The sequence below is a fragment of the Fukomys damarensis genome, unplaced genomic scaffold, assembly GCF_012274545.1.
Source record: "Fukomys damarensis isolate Sample0158 unplaced genomic scaffold, DMR_v1.0_HiC HiC_scaffold_16, whole genome shotgun sequence".
NCBI lineage: Eukaryota > Metazoa > Chordata > Mammalia > Rodentia > Bathyergidae > Fukomys > Fukomys damarensis.
Window position 1 is genome coordinate 98,916,613 of NW_022900928.1, and position 22,508 is coordinate 98,939,120.

At 43.9% G+C, this 22,508-nt stretch overlaps 1 protein-coding gene across 3 annotated transcripts in view; it reads left to right on the forward strand.

Annotated features, from left to right (window-relative positions):
- Creb3l2 (cAMP responsive element binding protein 3 like 2) overlaps positions 1 to 22,508 on the forward strand; it is a 105,642-nt gene that overhangs the window by 81,611 nt on the left and 1,523 nt on the right. For all 3 annotated transcript variants that reach the window (XM_010631706.2, XM_010631705.3, XM_019208579.1), the window contains exons 5-11: positions 590 to 774; positions 1,993 to 2,139; positions 3,046 to 3,104; positions 4,427 to 4,495; positions 18,881 to 18,980; positions 19,226 to 19,352; positions 20,675 to 20,891. In XM_010631706.2, coding sequence (XP_010630008.1) covers positions 590 to 774; positions 1,993 to 2,139; positions 3,046 to 3,104; positions 4,427 to 4,495; positions 18,881 to 18,980; positions 19,226 to 19,352; positions 20,675 to 20,891 — 904 coding nt within the window. The remainder of the gene's footprint in view (positions 1 to 589; positions 775 to 1,992; positions 2,140 to 3,045; positions 3,105 to 4,426; positions 4,496 to 18,880; positions 18,981 to 19,225; positions 19,353 to 20,674; positions 20,892 to 22,508) is intronic.

Below are 22,508 nucleotides of genomic sequence, written 5' to 3' on the forward strand. Positions count from 1 at the left end.
CTGGGCCTAGGCGGGGCCCTGCACCCCTGTTTATTTTTCCCATGCCTGCTTGTCCATCTAAAGGTGTATTTCATGTTTTCTGAATGGAGAATGCCTGGCTTCTTGCCTGTGGGCCCAATTAGGCACATTCCTCCAGAAACAATCACGCTTTTCTCTAAGTGCCCTGTGAGGACTCCCAGGTTTTGCTGTTTCTTAAAAAGATTTTCTTTTCAAGTGTATAATGCATTCGTATCATTTACAAACCAAACTTCATCTAAGAAGAATGCGGTGAAACTTGTCAACACCCTGTCAAAGTCACTGGAGTTTCTCCCTGCCCATCCTGGGTCACACGCTTGTTAGTGCCTGGTGTATATGTCTAGAGTTTATGCCAGGACAAGCAAGTACTTCTCTCCTTTTCTACACAAAAGAAGGGCTGCTGTGTACACCTCTTCCCCACCCCACTTCCCAGAGCAGCACACCTTGGCCATCTTTTGGGGGCAGCTCTGTCCAGCTGTCCCCAGTCCCCCAGTGACGTACACAGCAGGCTCCCCCCACAAGACCTGCTCTGCTGCTGCTCAGAGATGAATGAGATGGACTTTCTGTTCTCCAGCCTCCGTGGACCACCTGCACTTACCACCAACCCCTCCCAGCAGCCACAGCAGTGACTCGGAGGGCAGCCTGAGCCCCAACCCACGCCTCCATCCATTTGGCCTGCCTCAGGCCCACAGTCCTGCCAGAGCCGTGCCCCGGGCCCACTCTGCTCTGTCCAGCTCTCCTCTTCTTACGGCTCCACATGTAAGTATTCCCAGGCCTTTCTGGGTAGAACGAACCCACCTCTCTCTCTTTTGTTATTTATTTATCTTTGGTGCAGTACTAGGGATTGAACCTAGGGCCATCGCACTGAGCTGCATCCCCAGACCTTTTTATTTTGAGACATCATCTCTAAGCTGCTGAGTTGCTCAGGCTGGGCTTGAACTTTCGATCTCAGCCTCCATAGTGCTGAGAGTATAGGCACGTACACCACTACATAGGCTTGAGTTTGACTGTTAGTGGAATTTCTGTCAGTCTGTTTTGTGTTGCTGTAACAAAATGCCCAGACTGGGTAGATTAGAAAGATTGTTTTTTATTTAAATTTGCTAATCATGGTGTTGTAAATTGACTATAATCTCTTAAAGACTAATAGAAACCAATTGACTCTTAAGAATGATAAAATGTGGATAACCCCCACCCCTTTGGAAACTGGAATCCTTCTATATGTGAAAGGTGAGGACTCAGAATTACCAATCTCAGTCTCTTGTACACAAACCTGTGTACCTGTTCTCTTTGTCCACATTTTAACACACCTTCAATTAACATTACAGCTAAGCACTCAGTGACTCTCATTCTTCCATGAGTATCAGCTCAGTCTCATGATCTTGATCAGAAGCTATTGAACGATGGGGTCCTCCATGGGGTAGGACATGGAGATAGTACTAAGTAGCAGTGAATGTAAACACACTTCTGGGCTGAGTGAGACACTGTCTGGTGCTCTTGATCATGGATAGATAGTCAGAGGTGCCCATGGACAGGGCTGTACATCTTCAGGACTCTGGTACCATAGCGATAGGTGGAGGTGGGGGCAACCTGGTGTGTAAAGACCACGTTATAAAGGTGAATTTCCACAAGCAGAGCTCCAAGTGGATCTTGTTTTGCTCCAAGGTCAGGAGATCTCCAGGGATGTGAGAGATGAATCCTATTCTTTTACTTTTGATGTGTTAGCTGGAAGGGTGCTTCCTGGGAAATAATGGGTAGAGGCTATGTATTATTCCCCTGGAATTATAATCTTTGAGTAAAAGCACTCACGTGAGGGTTTCTTCTCCATCATTATTTCCACTTCAGAGCAGCCATTCTTCATGCAGAGCACGTGGGAGTCTTGTCTTGCACAGCTCGTAAGACATTATAGCGAGGCCTCTGACCCCATCGGCATGGCCTGCCCTTCCCCTCTGACCCTTTTCTCTTCCTTGGTCTGCACAGAAACTGCAGGGATCAGGCCCACTGGTCCTGACAGAGGAGGAGAAGAGGACCCTGATTGCCGAGGGCTATCCCATCCCCACCAAGTTGCCCCTAACAAAATCAGAAGAAAAGGCCCTGAAGAAAATCCGGAGGAAAATCAAGAACAAGGTGAGGCCCTCAAATCAAGGCACTCCCGTGAGCAGACAGCAGGCTCGAGCCTGAAGGTCCTCCCTCCCTTCCTAAGGACCAGGGCTGCCCTGCCCATGATGTGGACCAGGCTCAACCCTTCCCTTCCCATGGCCAGGAGAGGGACACACTGAACCCGTGCCCCAGAAGGGTTTGGACCCTTCTGCAGCCCTGTCCAAACCTCTGTGCACTGGACTTGCAGCTCGGCATGCACACCTTGCTGCCCAGGGACCTATGCAGGGCGGGAGAAGAGCCACTGCTTACATTGATTTTTTAAAATCTCAACCTTTTAGATCTCACTTTTCTGATGTCCACAATATTTCCCTCTAGTACACACATGCATGTACTCACACATAAGTATATTTTATTTTCTTTCCAGACATTTCTGAGTACAAATAAATCTGCAGTTGTATGGTGTATATCTGAGCTCAGCAGTTACCTTCTGAGGCTAAGCAGGGCTGGGGTAGGCAAAGCAGGAGAGAGGTGGCACAGAAGGCAGAACTAGAGAAACTAACTCCTCCTCATCCGTGTGCAGAACCAGCCTGGAGTTTCTACACATCCAAGCCCAGTTGCCTTATTTAATATCGCCATCAAGCCAACCAAAGTCCAGAGAGAGAGAGTTGGTGTTGCTTCCCTGAGGCCTTTTCAATGGCTTGGGCCTCACAAGTTTGCTCTGGCTCCTGAGAGGCCAGTGGCCTTTCTTCTGGGGGCCCATGCTGGTGGCAGATTGCCATCAGCAGTGAGAGGTGGCCGGGACATGAGCCAGCAGGTTAAGTAGGTGGGAGGTGGTTGCCGAAGTGAGCAGGACTTTGCTGATAACTGTGTGAACAGGGTCCTGTCTCACTCCCGGGTAATGAATTCATCCTTTCATCCATCTTTACTTCTCAGATTTCTGCACAGGAAAGTAGGAGAAAGAAGAAAGAGTACATGGACAGCTTGGAGAAAAAGTAAGTGGCCGAGAATCTGTGGAAGGGGCAGTATAGCAGAGACTGGGTGGGCCGTGTCTGGAGGAGCCAAGTGCGTCTTTATGGCCACCTCCAAGCCCAGGTTATTATCTGTGTTTTTCCTGCCACCTAGTGGTTGTTTGGGGCGGAACATTTGTAACCATGGCAAGAAGTGAAAACTACCCCTCAAGCCAAAGGTCCTGAGTGAATGGGGGCAGCCTTTCGCACAAGAATATTGACATTTCGAATGTTCCTGGAACTCCTCAGAGGAGGCTGTCTGTTTCAGCCCAAAGGAGTAGCTGTGTTTCACAGGCTCCCATTGCCCACGCTGCACATTTTCTGACCACTACAATCCATTTGTAGGTGAGTGGGTGACTTTTCCCAAAACTATGAAGGCATGTTTTGTTCTTCTGAAGAGGATAGAGGGACATTAGAAAAGCACAAATTACAATTGTTTTTTTGCTACTGGGGATTGAACCCAAGGCTTTCACACTGAGCTACATCATTGGCTCCTTTAAAACATTTCTTTATTTCTGAGTCAGAGTCTTGCTAAGTTTCTGAGTGGCCCAGGCTGAGGTTGAACATGGAAGACTCCTGCCTCAGCCTCCCAGTGTGCTGGGATTACAGTTGTGAGTCACCAAGCCTGGGTACAGTTCTTATTGGCCCTAGGAAACAGTTCTCCAGCTGAACAGCTGGTGTCAGGATAATAAAGAGGCCCCAGATAAGAAACGAGTCTTGCTGTTGTCTGGGGAAAGCAGAGGTTGGAAGACCCTGGCTCGTTCTAAAAGTTCTGTTGAAAGTTAGGTGTCTATCCGCTGATTGAGGTTTAAGTAGCTCCATTCCATCCTGTTGTTTTCTAGTAGACGTCCAGACACAGGGCAGTGCCTTGAAGATCTCTTTACAGTCTCTTCTGGCATGCAGATTCCAAGACCCAGCACCCTTGTCTTAGGCTCCTGTTTTCCCTCTGCCACTGCCCAACCCTATGGCTGTGAATCAATGTTTGCACAGCCAGCAGGCCCCAATCCGTACAATCCAGAGGAGAAGCGTGAATATAGTGGGGAAGAGAGGAGAGGAAGGGGCTGTCCCCAAGAGGTCATATGATGTACCATCCCATAAGCCTTCCAGCATTGAGGCTCGAGCTCTTGTTACTCAGCCCCCCTTTTTTTGTCTCCTCATTGCCTTCCCAACTTTGGTTGGCCAACTTCTTCCCCTCTCCTTTCCCAGATCCTAACTACCTCTGCACAAGCTTCTGGTTGACTGTGTGCTCTAGGGAGAACAGTGGATTTTATTTATTTTTGTTTGTTTGCTTTTCCTCTCCTCCATAGAGTGGAGTCTTGTTCAACTGAGAACTTGGAGCTTCGGAAGAAGGTGGAGGTGCTGGAGAACACCAATAGGTAACTGTAGCTAGAGTGAGAGCTTCCTGGATTGCCTGACGGAAATTGGGGAGGAAGGGGTGGAAGCCAGGGCCAGAGAGGAAAGGAAAGTTGGGGAAGGGGGCTCCCATTAAAAGTCAGAGCAGCTGCTCTCCACCTACCTTGTCCTGCTAGTTGTGCATGTGCATATATACAGTATATACTCACGTGTAGTACAAACATGTACATAGCACACATGTACCCTTACACATACAAGTGCACACACGTACGTTCTTTACTTTTCCTAAAAATGGAGAATTGATGGAGAGGCTGAGCATGCCAAGGATGATTGTAAAGAAGTTTAAAAAGAGACTTGGAGGGGAGCAAGTGCTTGAGTGTGATTTTCCTGGAGATGACGCTAAACTTTCGAGGTAGATGAGGTAGCACAGACCATTTAATTGCCACCCAATTTTGGCTAATAAGTGTTGCTTATTCGTTTTCAAAAAAGAGAGAAAATTGTTTTTTCTTAAATTTTTTTTCAATTAATGAATTGTTTTCCAAGCCCATTTTATAAAAACTAAGAATGAGACAGAGTCAGTGGGTTCTTTCAGCACTTGTGCCGGGTACTATCTCAGCACCAGGTAGATATTAACTCATTTAGCCCCATGAGGTGGCACTATTGTTATCGCCCTTAAATAGAGGGGTCAACGAGAGCTCAGAAAGGTTAGTGAGTTAGTGATTTGCTCCCTGGTCACACAGCAAACGCTAGAGCTGCCCTGGAACCCAGGCAGTCTGGCCCTGGAGCCTCAACATGGGCGGGGCATAACGACCTTTTAACTCTGGATCATATCCAAGGAGCTGAGGGAGGGGGAGAGTAACAGCCTGAGAGTTTCATCCACAATGTGTGTGTTTGTATGCATATATGAAAGTAAAGTATGCACTCGTCAGAGCATTTTGTCACTTTATTGTTATAGCTCCAACACATCAGCAGAGAAAAATTGTTTGGGGTAAGACAAGATGAATCATTTCAGAGCTCGGCACGAATGCCTTATAACGATTTTGCAAAGATGAGGGGGTCAGGTTGAATCTTTTTGTATGTTTTGATAATAATATTGCATCTGATATGATTTCCTGGATCTCCCTGGCTTGTTCAAACAGCAGCTGATGTACTTGGAATTTAATGCTGCCAGGAGAGGGAAAGTGAGCCTGGGAGCCCCTGAGTTTCCCGTTTGTGTGGAAGCTGGAACATGTGGCACAGGCCACTCTACACAGTTCACCTTGAGTGCTCTGCAGACACTCCCAGTGCTTCCCGACACCAGTGTCAGATTGTGGCTTCACTGCTTGCCAGTGTTTCCACTGCTGTCAGTCTCCAAGGCCTCCATCTCTCCTTTCTGCACCTGTCCTCCTTCCTGTCCCCTGTGATTTCTGGAAGCTTTGCTAGTTCTCTGGCTCCTGCTGCCTAGGCAGAGTCTGTAACTAGCTCTTTAGCATTGTGTGCAGATAGGAGGTCCCAGGATCCTTCCTAGCACTTGCTACTTGGAAGGCCCCTGTTCTTAAGTAGGACGAATCTTGGTTATGATGGAGAAAGGGGGAAGACTATCAAAGGTAACCCTGGAGATCCTTAGGATTCCATTGTCAGATCTTCCCTTGGCCACACGGGGGCAGCAAAGTGCAGGAGGGCTGTGTTGGTGCCCAAAGGGTGCCTGGGAGGGAGAAGGGCTCCAAAGGCCACCTGGCCTGGGCAAGGGGCTTCCCCCCAGTGCCTGTGCTGTGTCTGACTGACTGACTGATTGATTTGTTCTCTTCCATATAGCTGCCTGTTTCTTGTAGAGAACTGAGCCAATCTTTCTATACTTGCCACAGTCCCGACATCCTCTCAGTGCCATTTAGCACGGGCCACTATACACTGCACTTTGTGTTTGTTTTTTATTTTTGATATGGACTCTTCCTAGATTCTGCTTCATTATTCCATCAGGAGGTACCTCAAACCTGGCTTCCCAGTTACTAGCAATTTCTAATAATTGCCTAGCCAGACAGTACCTCAGGGGTTTGGAAATAGCTTTATAAAATTATATCAATTTATCTCACTAGTTATTAGCAGATTAGTTTTCCTAAGTAAAATCTTTCATCATTAATGAACACAAGGGTATAGATGTCTCAACGAGGTGCTGGTTTCATTTCCTCTAGGAATATACCCTGTGGTGGATTACATAGCGAGACCCTGTCTCAAAAAAAAATGTTTTGAGGAATCTCCATGGCGTCTTCTGTAATGATTGCACCAGTTTGCACTCCCATCAACAGTGTCGTGTTCCCTTTGTCACCTCCCTGGTCATCACTGGTCACATCTTGTCTTTTAGACTCCTAACAGGTGTGGGGGATGATAGCTCATAATTCTGACTTGTATTTTCTTGATAATGAGTAATGTTTTTTTCATATACCTATTAGCTATTTAATATCTTCTTCGGAAAAAATACCTCTTTAGGTCCTTTACCCACTTTTTAATTAGGTTTCATTTGTTTATTTATCATATTTTGCCTTTGAGTTATGTGAATGCCTTATGGATTTTGGATAGACCTCATGTGGTGTTCAGCATATGGTTTGTAAAAGTCTTCTACCAATCCACTGTTTGACACTTTATGTTTTTAATTCTTTGTTTTGCTATGCACTTTTCAGTTTGATGCAGTTATTCATATTTTTAAACCTAAAAGAAGAGGCACACATAATATGTGGCTATTATAAAAAATTTTTAAATATATATTTTTTTAAATCGCAGACCTTTCACTTAGAGATATTGTTGCATTTTGGAATACTTTATATGTTCATTTTATATTGGACATATTCCTTTATTTAAAGTGAGTTTTTTTGTGTGTTTTTTTGTTTTTTGGCAGTACTGGGGATCGAACTCAGAACCTTGGAGGCACGTGTGGTGCCACTGAGCTAAATTCACAGCCCTAAAAATGTTTTAATGTAACAAAAAATGTAACAAAATATACTGGACCCTTTTTCCTGTCTTGTCAATATATGTCTACAGAATTTCTATTTGAATCTCAGTCTTAAACATCTAACTCTTGACATAGGTGTCTGAGGCTTCCCTGGTGGGTGGCTGTTACTGACTGTGACCAGGGCTAGCCTGGGCCACCTGTAATATCAGGGTAAATTTTTTGTTTCATCTTTGTTACTGAGCTGTAGTCGACAGATAAAATGCTACATTTGTGACATGTACAGTGTCATAATTTGATATATGTGCATATCGTGAAATGATTACTGCAGTCAAGTGAATTATCACACCCATCACCTGTCACGATTACCTCTCTCCTCTGTCTCTCTGTCTCTGTCTCTCTTTCTCTCTCTCTCCTTTAGAGGGGTGCAGTGTTGAAGATCTACTCTCTTAGCACAGGTATACCTGCAGCATTACTAATTATAGTCATTTGCTGTTCATTATCCTCAGAACTTATTCATTGGACAGGTGAAAGTTTTTAACCCTTTGTCCAACATTTTCCTACTTCGCACCTCCCAGCCCCTGGCAACGCTGCTTCTTCTACTCTCTTATTTCTCACTTTGACTATTTTCTTTAAAAATTCTCCATATAAGTGAATTTGCTTTTCTTTGTCTGGCTTCTTGCACTTATAAATAGAGAGTATTTGTCGTTGTTCTCCACTCTGCTGTGTCCCTTGCCTGCCAGAAGCCTCCCCTGAGGTCCATCCCTCTGGCCCTGTGTGTTCTCTTCCTCTTCCACCTCCTTCTCCCTCTGCATAGCTTTGTTCTCCTTATGGACAACCCTTCATGACAGGAATGGTTGACAATTGATTCCTTACAATCTTTCCACGGATAATTGTATTAGGGAGCTCCTAGGGTCGTAATATGTAAGACCAGTGGCTGTAATGTGTTTTGTTTTTGTTTGTTTGTTTAGTTTGAGAGGCAAATAAGTCAAAGGGGAGCCGCTGTATTGGAACAAGGGCAGCAGTGGCAGGGCTGTCATCCTTCCTCATCCTTCCTACTCCTCTCTGCCTTTCTCCTCCCGTTTCCTGCTGAGCGTGCTCCCCTATGGGGAGGACACCACACTAAACAACTAAACAACCAAATGTACCCCCCACACACACACACCAGCCACAGGGAGCTGGCCCCCTGGGGCACGTAGGGAGGGGTGACTTCTGGACCCTGGGTCACATCTCACTGTTTGAACTAAGCACAAGGCTAGGCTGAGCGAGTGCACAGCTGTGTTTGTGCTGCTGCTGCTCTGCCACTCCTTCTTGCTTTATTTTTCTTTGGAGGCAGCTGGACAGAAGTAGAAATAACTGCAGTAGATGAACAGGATCCTGGGCCACCAGAAGTGGGCGGGAGACCTTGAGTTCTGTTGTTTCCCAGGGCCTAATGTGGCAGGAAAGGCAAGTGGGAATTTCATCATTAATACCTCTTCCCATGTTCTTAGTTCAAGGCTTTCCCCACAGGGACTTTTCCCACTTCTATAGATGGACAGCAGTGCTTGGATAATGAGTAGGTCCTGAGTCTTTTTATTTGTTCCATACTCAGCAGCAGCCTCCTAGGATATCGCTTGTTTCCAGGGTAAAAGGTGCTTTTATCGGAACTCAGGACACTGGAAGGAGACAGGGCCCATCAGGACATGAGATGTTCTCTTCACTTTTCTTTCTTCAGCTTTTCTGCAGAGCCTCTCAAGTAAAGCTGGTATGGCGTGAACACAACTTCACACTTGCTTTGCTAAGGTGATTCTCTAATTGCGTGCCATCAAGAGATGTATAAGATGGAAGTGAGATGGTTTCCCAGGGGCCTTTCCTCCTTAGCTCAATCAGGAAATACATTTTCACTTACCAAGACCATCTCCACCTTTCCCAGCTTTACCACTGACCTCCAGCTCAAATGGTCCTACCCTCACCTCACCCCTGGGGCTTCCTGTTCTTCTCTCTTACGTCCTTTCTGCTCAATAACTGTTGCATATTCCCTAGCAAGCCCTTCACTTTTAGATGCTTTGGGCTCAGTTTGCTCCATCATTACTTCTTTTCTTCTTATACCTCTGTAGGGTTGTAAGCTACAGTTCCGTTCCTCCAGCTCTGATTTGTAGAATTATAGGAGTTTAGATTTAAACTGTACTTTAGAGATCATCTTATACATCTGCAAATTACTTTATTTTATAGGAAAGGCTGAAGCCCAGTGAAGTTAAAGTCATCCGGTCATTTAGAGATAGAATGGAGAATTAGAACTCAGCTACTTAACTTCTCACCTGCTCCTAACCTTGATTTCTTCTGCTACTGTGCCTGTATGTCCTTTGATCCAGCCTGGGTCCTTTAGATATGAGCAAGAGAACTCAACAGCATCTTAGAGGGCCTGCTCTGCTCTCTTCTCACCACTCCCCTCACCATGGGATGAGTATCATCAAGACCAAGGGGATGTCTCTACCCCAGGCTCTCACTCTGCCGCTTTTAGACCAGGTCCTGGTGACTGAGATCCTGGATTCACTGACAAAAGGGACTTAGCCCATTTCTAGAGCCTGTGTGGACCTCTACCCCAAATTTGTTCTATGAAGGGAAAACCAGGTGACCAATGGGCACTCCTAAGGCCACTGGGGCAGCCACCAATGGCTCTTGTGAAGGCTCTGAGTGGAATTTAACCTGGGCCTGGTGAGTGCATGAAGATTATTTACAGTGTGCCAGGTTTGGGATTCAGTTTGAACTTATAGAAGTCGCAAAATTCCTGGGTCCAAGAAAGGATGTCCTTACTCTCAGCATAGTATGCAGAGTGAGCACCAGCCTGTCTACCTCCATCCCCTTGTCCCCTAGCTCTAGGATAGGTCCAGTTGGATGCTGTGCTCTCAATAGGTTTGTGACACACCTAAACAAACCTGAGCTTAGAGAACTCACTGCTTTTTTACAATAAGTGGTAGATAAACCTGCTTTTTGTTGAAGGGGAGACGTTACTTCATCTCTCCAGGATACTAGCTTTGTAATCAACTTGAGAAGTGACCATTATAAAAAACAGAGTTTTGTTCATAAAGTCTTTTCCTATGCCAATGTCTTAGGAAAAGACTTTATGAACAAATCCTCAATAGCATGGGAACTAGCAGAAAGAATCAACAACTGGGATCTCATCTTATTAAAAAGCTTCTGCACTGCAAAATAAACCATCAACAGAACTAAAAGACAACCTACAATGTGGGAAAAAAAATTTTACCAGCTGCTCCTCAGACAAAAGACTATTATCTAGAATATATAAAGAACTCAAAACAATCAGCCCCCCCAAATATAAAGACCCGATTCAAACATGGGCATCCGAAATGAACAGACATTTCTCAGACAAAGAAGTAAAAGCAGCAAGTAAATATATGAAAAATGCTCCACATCACTTGTCATTCGAGAGATGCAGATGAACACAACACTGAGATTCCACCTCACCCCATAAAGAATGGCTGCTATCAAGAAATCGACCAATGACAAATGTTGGTGGGGTTGTGGGGGAAAGGAACCCTTCTCTATTGTTGGTGGGAGTGCAGACTGGTGCAACCACTATGAAATCAATACAGAGATACCTCAAAGAGCTGGGATTAGAGGATCCATTTGACCCACCCATCCCTCTGCTGGGTATCTTTCCAAAAGAATTAAAAGAATCATATCACAGTGATATATGCACACCTGTTTATAGCGGCACAGTTTGTAATAGCTAAAACTTGGAAACAGCCCATTTGCCCATCAGTTGCAGACTGGATAAAGATGTGGTTTTTCTATAAAATGAAATACTACTCAGCCATAAAGAATGAGAAATTAGAATCATTTATAGGACAATGGATACATATTGAGGATATACTCCTAAGTGAAGTAAATAAGTCACACATGTATAAACACTGAATAATTTCTCTGGTGTGAAAAACTATAAAGGTACATAAGATCCTAATGATATAATTTGCAATGTGAAATAGGAAGAAAAGGTCTAAAGTTAGGGGAAGTGGGAAGGGTTGGGGAAAGGTAATAAGAGAAAAGAAAAAATGAGAAAATGAAAAAATGGAAATAAAGAATTTGTAAATAGGGAAGGGAGGAGGGGCTAAAGGGAGGACAGGGATAAAGGGAAAAAATGAGAACCAAGACCTGTCATGTAAAGGTACAAGATCCCAATGATGAATGTAACTATACTGTATATCTAAAATGTACCAATGAACTCAATGAGAAAAAAAAAAAACAAAACAGTTTTTAGTTTGACACACCCAGTGGAACAGCTGTTCTCTTCTGATGTCTCTTCTTGTATCCTTGATGTCTCTTCAGAAGACTAAAGAAGACTGCTTCTCCCCTGTGGTGTTTGGGTAGTTCTGTTCATCTTAGTACATTAAGGCTGGGGAGTCCTTGAATTCTACATTCAGACCTAGCGCTGAGAGAACAGGAAGGATCAAGTAAGGTGTGCCTTGTGGGCAGTCTGCCTGTCTTGGAGCAGAGAGAGGAGGAAGCATAACATATGTTGATTTTCTTTGTTTTGTTTCTGCACATTTCACAGAAGAAGGGACATTCTTGACATCTGTCTCTATTGTGATCAGAAGTAATTTCTTAATTTTCCTCTTTAACCTTCCTCTTAGCTAGAACCCTTCTCTTTAACTCTACCTTTCTTTGTTCTTTGAAATCTATCAGTGATTCCTGGTAAAGATCTTTCCAGCTAAGTCCACTGGGCTTTGGCCGTGTGCTGGCTCTCTGGGTTTATTTGTTTAGCCCACACAGCTGTGTCCATTTGATCTTGTTTTGACCACACACTTTCAGGATCTTCGTGTGTGACTTTTTCTCACCTGTTCTAGATTGACTGTAACTGCTAAGCTCACCCTCTGCCACACACAGAGAAGCCCCAGAAGACAGATAAATGTCCCAGAATACTTCTTGTAGACTTTTATCTTGGTTTAATTCGCTTTTCATTTCTCCATAATCTCTAGCTTCTGGTTGTATGGAGAGTATAGGCTTTCTTTTCATGTGCTAATTTTGCAAACTTCAAAGAGTTATTGGATACTAGACTAAATTCCCTGGAGAGATTAGAAAGGCATTTTAGTGTAATTTAGTGGCAAAGTTCGAAATTCCACAGCCCCAGAAAATATTCTAGAATTCTCTTTTGTGTTCCTAGGGCTGTAGGTAATATAGAAATTCAGAAATGTTCTCTGGTCTCGCAAAATAAATAAATCTTCTGTAATGTAGAAATCATTCAGAAAGAAAAAAAGTTATATAATGTATAGTCTTTTTTTTTATCTTTTATTTAGGTTGCAGTGTTATTAGCACCCCTCAGAATGTAAGCAAACATTTGTAAACAAGTATTAACTCAGACTTTAAGGGTTTTAGCTTTTATGCTTTTTTTGTGTCACAATGTTTAAGGTTTTTAAAAGTTATTTAAACATTTTAATATAGTTCATGATTCTGTTTTTAATATATTTAGAGGGCGTGTACAATTTCTGACTACTAGCATTGCTTCCCACTGCACCCACACTTTGAGGTAGATCCAGCTCTTTGACACTCTTCCCAGCCCTCAGAACTGGCTGCACACTAGATCATGAGGCTGTAGCCAGAAGGGGAGGGATTCAGGTGAGTTTTTTGTCTCAGAAGGACCTGGGTACTTATCTGTTCTATCATGAGGCCACCCGATATTCCCTATTATACTTTTTGTGTGTTTGTGCTAGATAAGTGACAGTCAGACTTTTTTGATTTTTGTGATCATTTTACATCTGTTGTCCTATAAATGACCAATCTAACGCACCCCTTGGAGATGTATGTATGCGTCACATTGCTAGCTAATGTGTATGCTTCACCAATTCATAGTTACTTCATATATATGATGTCTGATATTGTGTATTTTGTTTGATTCTATTCCATTAAGATTATGCACAGTCACAATCCAACTGATTTCACAACCTGCTGATGGTTCATGATTTGGAATTGGGAAATTATTGCTCTGAGTACTTCCATTAGGATGTGAGAAAGTTCCTTCATCTTGAAAGAGACTCATTAATGCAGAGAGTGTTCTCACACACACACACACACACACACACACACACTATCAACTTCCATTTCTAAGGAAGGTGTGCTACCAGATTGGATGGAAACTTTGTCCACCGAAAGGGCCCAGGTCAAAGCTCCCAACACAGCCAGTAATTGGGAACCATTTATTCATTTTCCTGGTTTTGATTCCAGGGAGAAATTAGGTTTTTGAATACTCAAAGTCTCACCTGCAATAACTGTATGACTACTCCCTCTCTATTGCTGTCTTTCCTTCTTTCAAATAAATGAAACAGAGGAAAACAAAATTAAACTGAGTATAAAGATAACCTATGAGGCTGTTGATGCATTTCCTGGTTATGAGAAGATTGTGTCTCCCACTCTTGGATGCTTTTGAGTGTTTTGCCCAGTTTCCTTTGATGTGCCTCACAGATACAGGGTGATGCTTTATTTTGGGCAAGGCTGGCAGCTGCCTTCCACTGCTCTTTTGCAAGAAACTATGTAAGATAGCCACCAAATTTATTTTTACATTTCACCAAAATCCACATTTTCAATCAAGTGTTGGACACTCCACTGTAACAGTTGTGAAAAATCTGTTGGCCCAGATAAATGTGTGCTGAGAGTTTTCCTTTCTCTAAATTAAGACCTTGCTCCCAGACGCCCAAGAATTCATTAAGCCATAATTAGGCATGATCACTGATGATTTAAAATACTATAATAAAGGGGAAGTTTATATTGAGCTCTGAAGGCACCATTGGGTCTGTGCTAGAATTGTCTTTTTATAGCTTTAGTTTTAAAATAAGTTTTCCATTGCATCTGATGTCTGCCTTTTCTCTACTCAGCCCTTTTCACAAACAAGGGACCAGCTGTCATCCAAGTTCTCAGTGCTGTAGGCAGTGACATCTGTCCCAGCGGCATCAGAGAAAAGTACCGTTATCGTCTCAGCCCAACACATCAGTTATGAGGTCATAGGCTTTCCAGTTAAAAGGGCTCACTGCGCCTGCCATCAGTGAAAAGAGACAGCAAGCGCTTTTCAAAAATGTTTTGCTTCAGCTAACTCAGAGTACCCCAGGAGGGGTGATTCTCCCATTATCCTGTTAGCTGATGTGGCCAAAGAAATTATCTTTGATTAGCTGCCTAATCTCAAATGGGCACAAAGCAGTAGCTCTGAGGTCTGAAGTGGATTTCTTTGCCTTCAGAATACATTCTGCTGCTTGGCTGTCTGTGCACCTGCTTAACAACCCTAAAACCATCTCCTCTACCTGCTTGGTGCTTGACAGGGACAGGCTCACTTTTCCCACTTTTCTATGCTTTTTTTTTTTTTTTTTTTGTACTGGAAATCAAACTCAGATCCTTGCGCTTGTGAGGCAGGTTGTGGAACCACTGAGCTAAATCCCTGGCCCTCTTTCCCACTTTTCTAAATAAATCTTGGATTTGATTTCCTGATACCTGAAGTAGAACAAAGAGTCCTCTGGATTCTTTTATCTATCACCTATGTTTTATATCTGTTATATTGTTTTATCAAAAGATGTATCCCAGAATGTTTATTTGGACTTAAGGTTTTTATTTGTGTCATTACGAGTAACATTTTTTTAGTATGTGTCTCATTGTCATTGGGCTGGGTTTTTCATGGCTTTTATTTGTGCCTGGGTTTTACTGTAGCTCTTCTGTGGCTTACTCTTTTTAAATAATAACATTTTCCTATCCAACCATGGATATACGGTATCCCTCCATTGGGTTGGTGTCAGTTTGATGTCATTGTGACTGATTTTAAGTAAGATAAACTTAACTAGGAAGTGTTTTCTTGTTAATTTTATTAGGTTATTGATTAGTGTACCCACTGTATCTTTGAATAGTACACAAGCTATGGAGTCAGAGACTTGCAGTTGACACATTCTATTTACTAGTTATGTAACTCTGAGATCATTGCGTAGTATATCAGTTTTCAGAGCTCAATCACTGTTAATTTTCTTTATGATAAAAATGAATGTTTTTTGGTTTGAATGTGTGTAAAATTCCCCAAACTCCCCTGGATCGTAGGGCACTATTTGGGTACGTGGAATGGATGAGATAATAGTCCACTTCATGGTGCTTCAGGGTTGCCAGTTGATGGGGTTTTACAGTGTTGTCATTTCTACCACCCGCTCAGTTCACCTCATCCCCCAAGTGGGAGAAGCAGCAGCAAACATTGCATCATCGATCTCTGTTGCATTTCAGCAAAATTCTGAGCCAAAAATATGTATTTTAAACTACATCTTGAAGGGCTGGATTATAAACTGTTAGAAATCAGCGACCACTAAACAACTGTTTTCGTTTGTGGTGGATTCAGCAAATAATCATTTTGAGACTGGAAAGGATGTGCTTGTGACTGTCATGTGAAGTACCCTAATCTGGTCCTAAGTTAGTAAGCATGGGCCCGTCCCTGCACTCTGACTTAAGTAGTCCTTATAAACTTGTAGCATTTTGTACCTGTAACTAGGCGGCCAGGATGGGGTTGTCCCACATTGATCCTAAAGCTTTCAGTCAGGGGGCTTCAGTTATATCTGGCCTGCTGGAAGTGTCTTCTCTTCTCAGGGAAGTCCGCAGTATGTCCTGGGAAACCGTTCTTTCTAGGGAAAGGGATACAGTGTTCAGCCAACTGAACCAGAAATTGGAAGGGATGAGTGATTTCACATGTGTGGAATTTTTTTTCTCAGCAGCTCACACTCCAGACACTGGGCAGGGAGCAAGAGATGGGCAAAGAGGAAGTGTGGGTTGTTTGCTGGTAACAGGAACTGTGAGTAGAAAATAGAAATGGTGGTTTCATTTTCAAAACATCTTAAGGCTTTAGAGCAAAAATAATGTGGCCTTGGTATTATCTGGAAAGGTCACATCTTACTGAAGGCTGGATGGAGTGAGGTCTTCAGAGCCTGGGGGCCACAGGCACAGGGACAGTGGGAGTGCTCAGTGCATAGTTGGGGAGCCCAGCAAAAATGGCAGCCATCGCTTGAAGAAGAAGCTCTTTAGCAGATCAAGGACCACCTGTGGGCTCACCTGTATATCTGCCTCAGAACTTCCAGAAATACTAGCAGACAGAATGTAGTAAGGGTATTGGGGCTAGCATTGCAGATAATGGTCCATCCAGTACTTGCCATGCCCAGCTCACTCTGTTCTGTCAAAATGAACAATCTCTTGGAAAGTGACCAGGCAGTAAGTCACTCGGCTCTTGGTTTGAAAAGACGCCCATTCTTGTGAGTCCAAGGGAGATGTTCTAGGGAGGGCCTGGGAAAAGAAAAACATTTGATGAGGAAGAAAGGTGCTATTTCATAGAACCACTTAGTTGCAAACTTTTTCTTTCAGTGGATTTTGTATTCATTCAATTTGTTTGTTCTTTATTGTGGTGCTGTATTTCAAACCCACATGCTAGCCACGTGCTCTACCACCAGCTTCATCTCTGGCCCTTTTAAGTGGAACTGCAACTAATCATGTTTTCAGTATTTCTTAGCCCTGAATAATGTACCGAATGCTGTTAAAGAATATGTGATTTAAATATATATCAACATAAGTCAGGTCTAAACTATGTGTGATCATACTTTTATACAGCCGGAAACAAAGCACGTATAAGTACAAAAGACCTCCACATTAAATAGAAAATAAATTAATAATCTCAATTAGTAGTTCTGATTTGCTTAAATGAGGTGCTATACAAGGCAGAAATATAGTATGGATGGATACACATGGAGCTTTGGAGTTGAGAAAGCTGCTATCATCCGAGCTGCTCCATTCCTCCCACCCCTCTTCATTTTATTGCTGAAAGCAGAACCATTCTTATGGCCAACCTGTCCTTGATTTGCTTAAATTGGAGAACTTGCTGCTTCGGTACTTGCCAAGGAGAAACTGCAATCTTTGGAAGAGCCTGCTTGGATTTCCAGCACTTGAAAGTTATTCAGGGTACAGACTGTGATGAGAACCAAGTTCACTATGAAAAACGCAGATTTTTTCCCTGCAAAATGAGTGATTTGCTGATATTTTCCAATGAACTTGTGTGGCTTGCTAACATTACATTACCACGTGACGTTCCCAAAATTCTTTGAGCCTCAAGAAAAAGCATCTGCTCATAAAATCTTTCCATTTTGCCTGTGCACTGATTGGACTTAGGGAAAAGAGATACAGATGAGGTGGGGCTTCAACTCTGTATGCTGCTTCCACTGAACTCGTCCCTGGTGCTGTGATTCAGGAGTGGGTGTAGTCAGATGCTTGTCTATGCCTTGTGGTCTTCAGGCTTCACAGACTTCACCATCCGCTCTTTCTGTACCCTTGTGTCACGCCACGTATCTAAGGCTATCCTCATCCCCAAACCTTTCCCTTTTAAGAGGATGCAGTGTTGTCTTGTTTGGGGGATAAATCAATTCCCTTTTTCTTTCTTTTGTCTTCCATCTTTTCCTGGAGAAAGATGAGCATGTAGCAGAGGCTCGTTTCCAAGATCCTTGGCTTAGAGCCTGAGGGTTCTGTTGAATTGGCTTCTTTGCTCTTTTGTATTTTGGCTTCATTGTTGAGTGCAGAGGTGCTACGGATCTTCAGGAGCCAACTGCAGGCTTGAGATGCAATGGCTGCTTGCCTCCCTGCCCTTATTTCTGTCCCCTCCTCTTCAGTGTGCCACCTCAGTACCTGTTGCACGGGACATTGTTGCTATTTCTAGTCATAGCTACCACCTCTGGCTACTTCTTCAGCTGTTCGTTGCTGCTCTCTGTCCTCTCTCCTCTCTGCTTTTCTTCTTTCATTAGTCTTTCTTGGCTCTTGGTTGAGTGAGTTCTCCTCTTACTCTGCTAAAGCTAAGACAAAATGCCATAAGGTTCATGGCTTCAAAACAATAGAAAGTTATTTTTCACAGTTCTGGAAGCTGGGAAGTCCAAGATCAAGGTGTTGGCAGATTTGGTGTTTGGTGAGGGTGGCTTCCTGATTCATTCCAGGTCTTTTAGCTGTGTCTTCACAGGGTGGATGGGAGGAACTCTAGTCTTTTCAGCCTCTTACAAGGACACTTGTCCCATTTGCAAGGGCTCCTCCCTAATGAAATCACTTTGGAGGCTAAGGTCCAACCGAAGACTTTTTGGTGGGGAGGACACAGACATGCAGAGAATGGTGACCATCTAATCAGAGCCATTCCTTTTCTTTGTTCTCCGTGGCTGACAGATGAGTTTCAGTTGGTAAGGGATCATTTGGGAGCAGTTTCCTCATACTCAGAACAGCACGAGGAGAGGACAAGTTGTCAGGGTGTCATGTGATCCTGAGCTCCAGAGAGCACTGTGGCGACAGAGCTGGCAGATTCTGGAGTCTGCATCTACTCTCAGAGGAAGCTGCCTCTCAGTCCCCTGTGTAATGCAAGCACAGAGCCACAGCGACTTCCCTGGAGATCAGGATGGGGGTCACTAAGAAGCATTTCTTCTTTCTCATGTCCCATCTTTGCTTTTGTGTGTCACCCTGGCAGGACTCTCCTTCAGCAACTCCAGAAGCTTCAGACTTTGGTGATGGGCAAGGTTTCTCGGACCTGCAAGTTGGCCGGCACGCAGACTGGCACCTGCCTCATGGTGAGTTTCCCAAAGGGACAGTTTAGAAACCACTTCTGTCCTGTCCTGTCACTAGGTCTCCTTGCTGAGGCCAAGTGCAGTGGCACTGGAGAGACCATGCAGCCTGCTCTGCGGGTGTTGTCCTTTGTGTCATTACCATGGGGTGACCAGAGAGTGTGTCTGCCTCCTTCCCAGGCCTGTGGGTTTGCTCTGCGGAGAATGCTTGGAACCTTCAGCATGTGTATTCTCTCCTCCTCCCGCTCTAGGTCGTTGTGCTGTGCTTTGCAGTTGCATTTGGCAGCTTATTTCAGGGCTATGGGCCCTATCCTTCTACCACCAAGATGGCTCTGCCCAGCCAGAATTCCCTGCCGGAGCCATACACAGCCTCTGTCGGTAAGACTCAGTCGGCCACTTGGGAAGTGACTTGTTTCTTTTCTTTTTCTTTCTCGTTTTCCCAGCTTTCTGAAGGGAATCTTATATGAAAGTCCAATTTTAAAAAAATAGAGTTACACTTGCACGGAGGTTCTGGAGCTGAGGCTGCCACTTCCTTTGAGCCCCAGCAATGCTGAGGCAGCACTGAAATTCTCCAGAGTTCTGCAGAGCAAAGTTTACAAACTGCTGCCACAGACCCTGTTCTCTCACAAGTTCTGACACTCTTTTTAAAATTCTGATGAGGGAGTGGAATTTGAATTTTAGGGAGTAGACATTAACTTTAGTGAGCTTCAGTAACATTTTAAGAAAGCTCCTGTGTTTCTCCCTGCACTAAGCAGAATTGTGTTACCACACTAAAAGCCTGCAAAATGAAATTAAAGAATCAGGCTGTTTTCCAAAATAGTAGCCAAGATTTAGAGAATTTGAGACTTGGGTATCAATTAAGAAGTGTGTAGCATTCTCAGCTAGTGATCTAAGTATGTAGGAAATAAAAAAGTGACAAGTAAGAAATGCATATATGGATACACACTTGTGCCGGTAAAACCAAGCATGGAAGTGGGAGGTACTGACATTGGAGTGGGGACAGTTTTGCCATCTGAAATGTCAGGTGTATCCCTGCCTTGTGAAAAACAGGAGGACAGCATTCCATTCAGAACACTTCAGTAGCCTGTCAGGAAGCTCTTTTTTCCTAAGGGAACATCTCTCTAAATGTTGGAAGCTAATGGAAACATAGTTTTTATGTTGAGGAAAAATTGCTACAGAGTCATCCAGGTATGTGACTGTCCTATAAAGCAGAAGAGATTGTCTCCATCCTCTGATTTATAGCTTGGCTTTGCCTCTCTCCAGATTCTAAGTGGAAATGCTTTTATACCTTTTCTCCCTCCCTACAAGACCCAAGGGGATGCTTTCCTGATTGGGTCTGGACATCTCCAAGGATCCGACTCCCATTTTCCTTCCATTACTTTCCCTAGATGATCATGGGTGGGTAAGGAGGGGAGTTTTATTTTCAAAGCAGTGGTAGTTGGCTTCATGTTTATTTGCTTTTCCCTTGTTCTTCCAGCACGGTATAATTGGTATAATTTTTCAATGCACAAACTCTGAAGCCTTTACAGAGAGAAAGCCAGATCCAGTTGGCACTCTCAGTCCTAGGCAACAAGAACATAGCAGTTGTTATTTACCACTGGCCCTGGGCATTTTAGTAAGGGGATGTATATACAAGAATAGATATAATCAGGACTTCTGTGGCCTCTGGCTGACACCCTGTTGCTTTGCTCTGTCCTCAGTGAAATCCAGGAACCTGCTGATCTATGAGGAACATTCTCCCCTGGAGGAACCATCCAGCCCAGCCTCCACCAGGGAGCTTGGGGGCTGGGAGCGAGGCTCCTCCTTGCTCCAAGCATCAGGGCTGGAGTCCCTGCCTGATGTGGATCTTCCCCATGTCATTATCTCGAATGAGACCAGCCTGGAGAAGTCAGTGCTGCTGGGGCTGCAGCAGCACCTGTGAGTCCTGTACACATAGATCCGGCTCCTGTGGAGTGAGGGTGAAGGGTATGAGTCAGCAATCTGGGGTAGGCTGTGGACTCTACCAGAGGCCTCCTGCAGTTTCTCCTCTCTGGAGACCCATTTCCAGGGCCTGGACTGGAGAGAATGTGCTGCTGATGAGCAGCTGCCCCGAACAGGGGAAAGGCCCAGCATGAGCTCCCCTGATCACCTACAGCAGCAGAGAGGGGCTGGCAGTGGTGGCCCCAAGGCAAGGAGAGGGTCTTGAATCCCAAATTTCGTCCCCCACCATCTTCATCATCCCCACAAAGCCAGGAAGTGAACACGCAGCCAGGTAGCAGCGGAGTGTTTGCTGTGCACATGCACCTTCTCCCGCATCCTTCCAATCTAGAGAGTAAGAATGCTGTCAACAGAGGTACGAGATTTGTGTGTCAGCTCACATGTATCAACAGTAACTACAGGAATACACTTATTTGGAATGCTTGGGACCAGAAATGCTTTGGATTTCATAGTTATTTTCAAATTTTGGAGTATTTATATATACATAATATAAGCTCACTCACAGCCTGAAGAGAATTTTATGTAGTGCTTGTAGTGTGCCTGTGTTTGGTCTGTGCCCCGCCACGTGAGGTCAAGTGTGGAATTCTCCACTTACGGTGTCACAATGGCACTGAAAGAGTTCTGGATTTTGGAGCTTTTCAGAGTTTGGATTTCCAGATGAGGTATGCCTGACCTGCATACACTCAGACATTTATACTGAGGGGCCGTGTTTGAGAAGCACTGTGGATGCATATTCAGAATCTGTTCCCATATTGGAAGTAAAGTGGATTTGGCTCCATTTATCTAGGAGTGTTTTCTCCCTGATGGTTATGGAGGAGAATCTCATTGTAAATGTAGAGGCTGATGGGACCACAAGGGCTTGTTACTGTGAGAGAAGGCTCCTGGCTGTGCTGGTCAGCTGAGGTCGGAGGGCTCTACACACATTTCCAGTGATGTGGGTATGGTCGGTGATTGCCCACAGGCTTCCTAGAAATGAGGCTGCTCCAGCAACATAGGAAGGATTGCATTCTGATTTTCCAGTTTTCCTCCCTAATCCTATACAGGAAGAGTCATGATTATATATATCCTGGTATGTACATTTAGCATTGGCTTATGCTCACTATACTAAGCCCTTTACAAATTTGCTATCATATAAAGCCCGTGAACTGTAAGAGGTGAAGTGTTATTTTTATTTCCATTATGGAGAAAAATCTGAAGCCACCACTAGAAACTCATATGCTGATTACCTATCTCAGAATAGAAGCCTCTGTCCTAGCCCCATTTAAGTCCCCCCAGATCTGGGAGGCCTGGAGGCTTTCTTAGCTGTTAGACAATTTGATAATGTATTTATTTTCCATTATATGCTTACTATTATTTCAAATTAATTCATTTGAGAAGAATTTTTATCTGGATTATTAGCTCTTCTACAATGGAGATTGGACTCATCCTTTTATTTTTGCATTTCCAGAATTTAGTGTAGGGCTAAGCATCCTTAGTCAAAAAACAAACAAACAAAAAACAAACAAAATAAACTTAAAGGAATTTGTAAAAAAAAAAAAAAAAAAAGGGGGGGGGGGG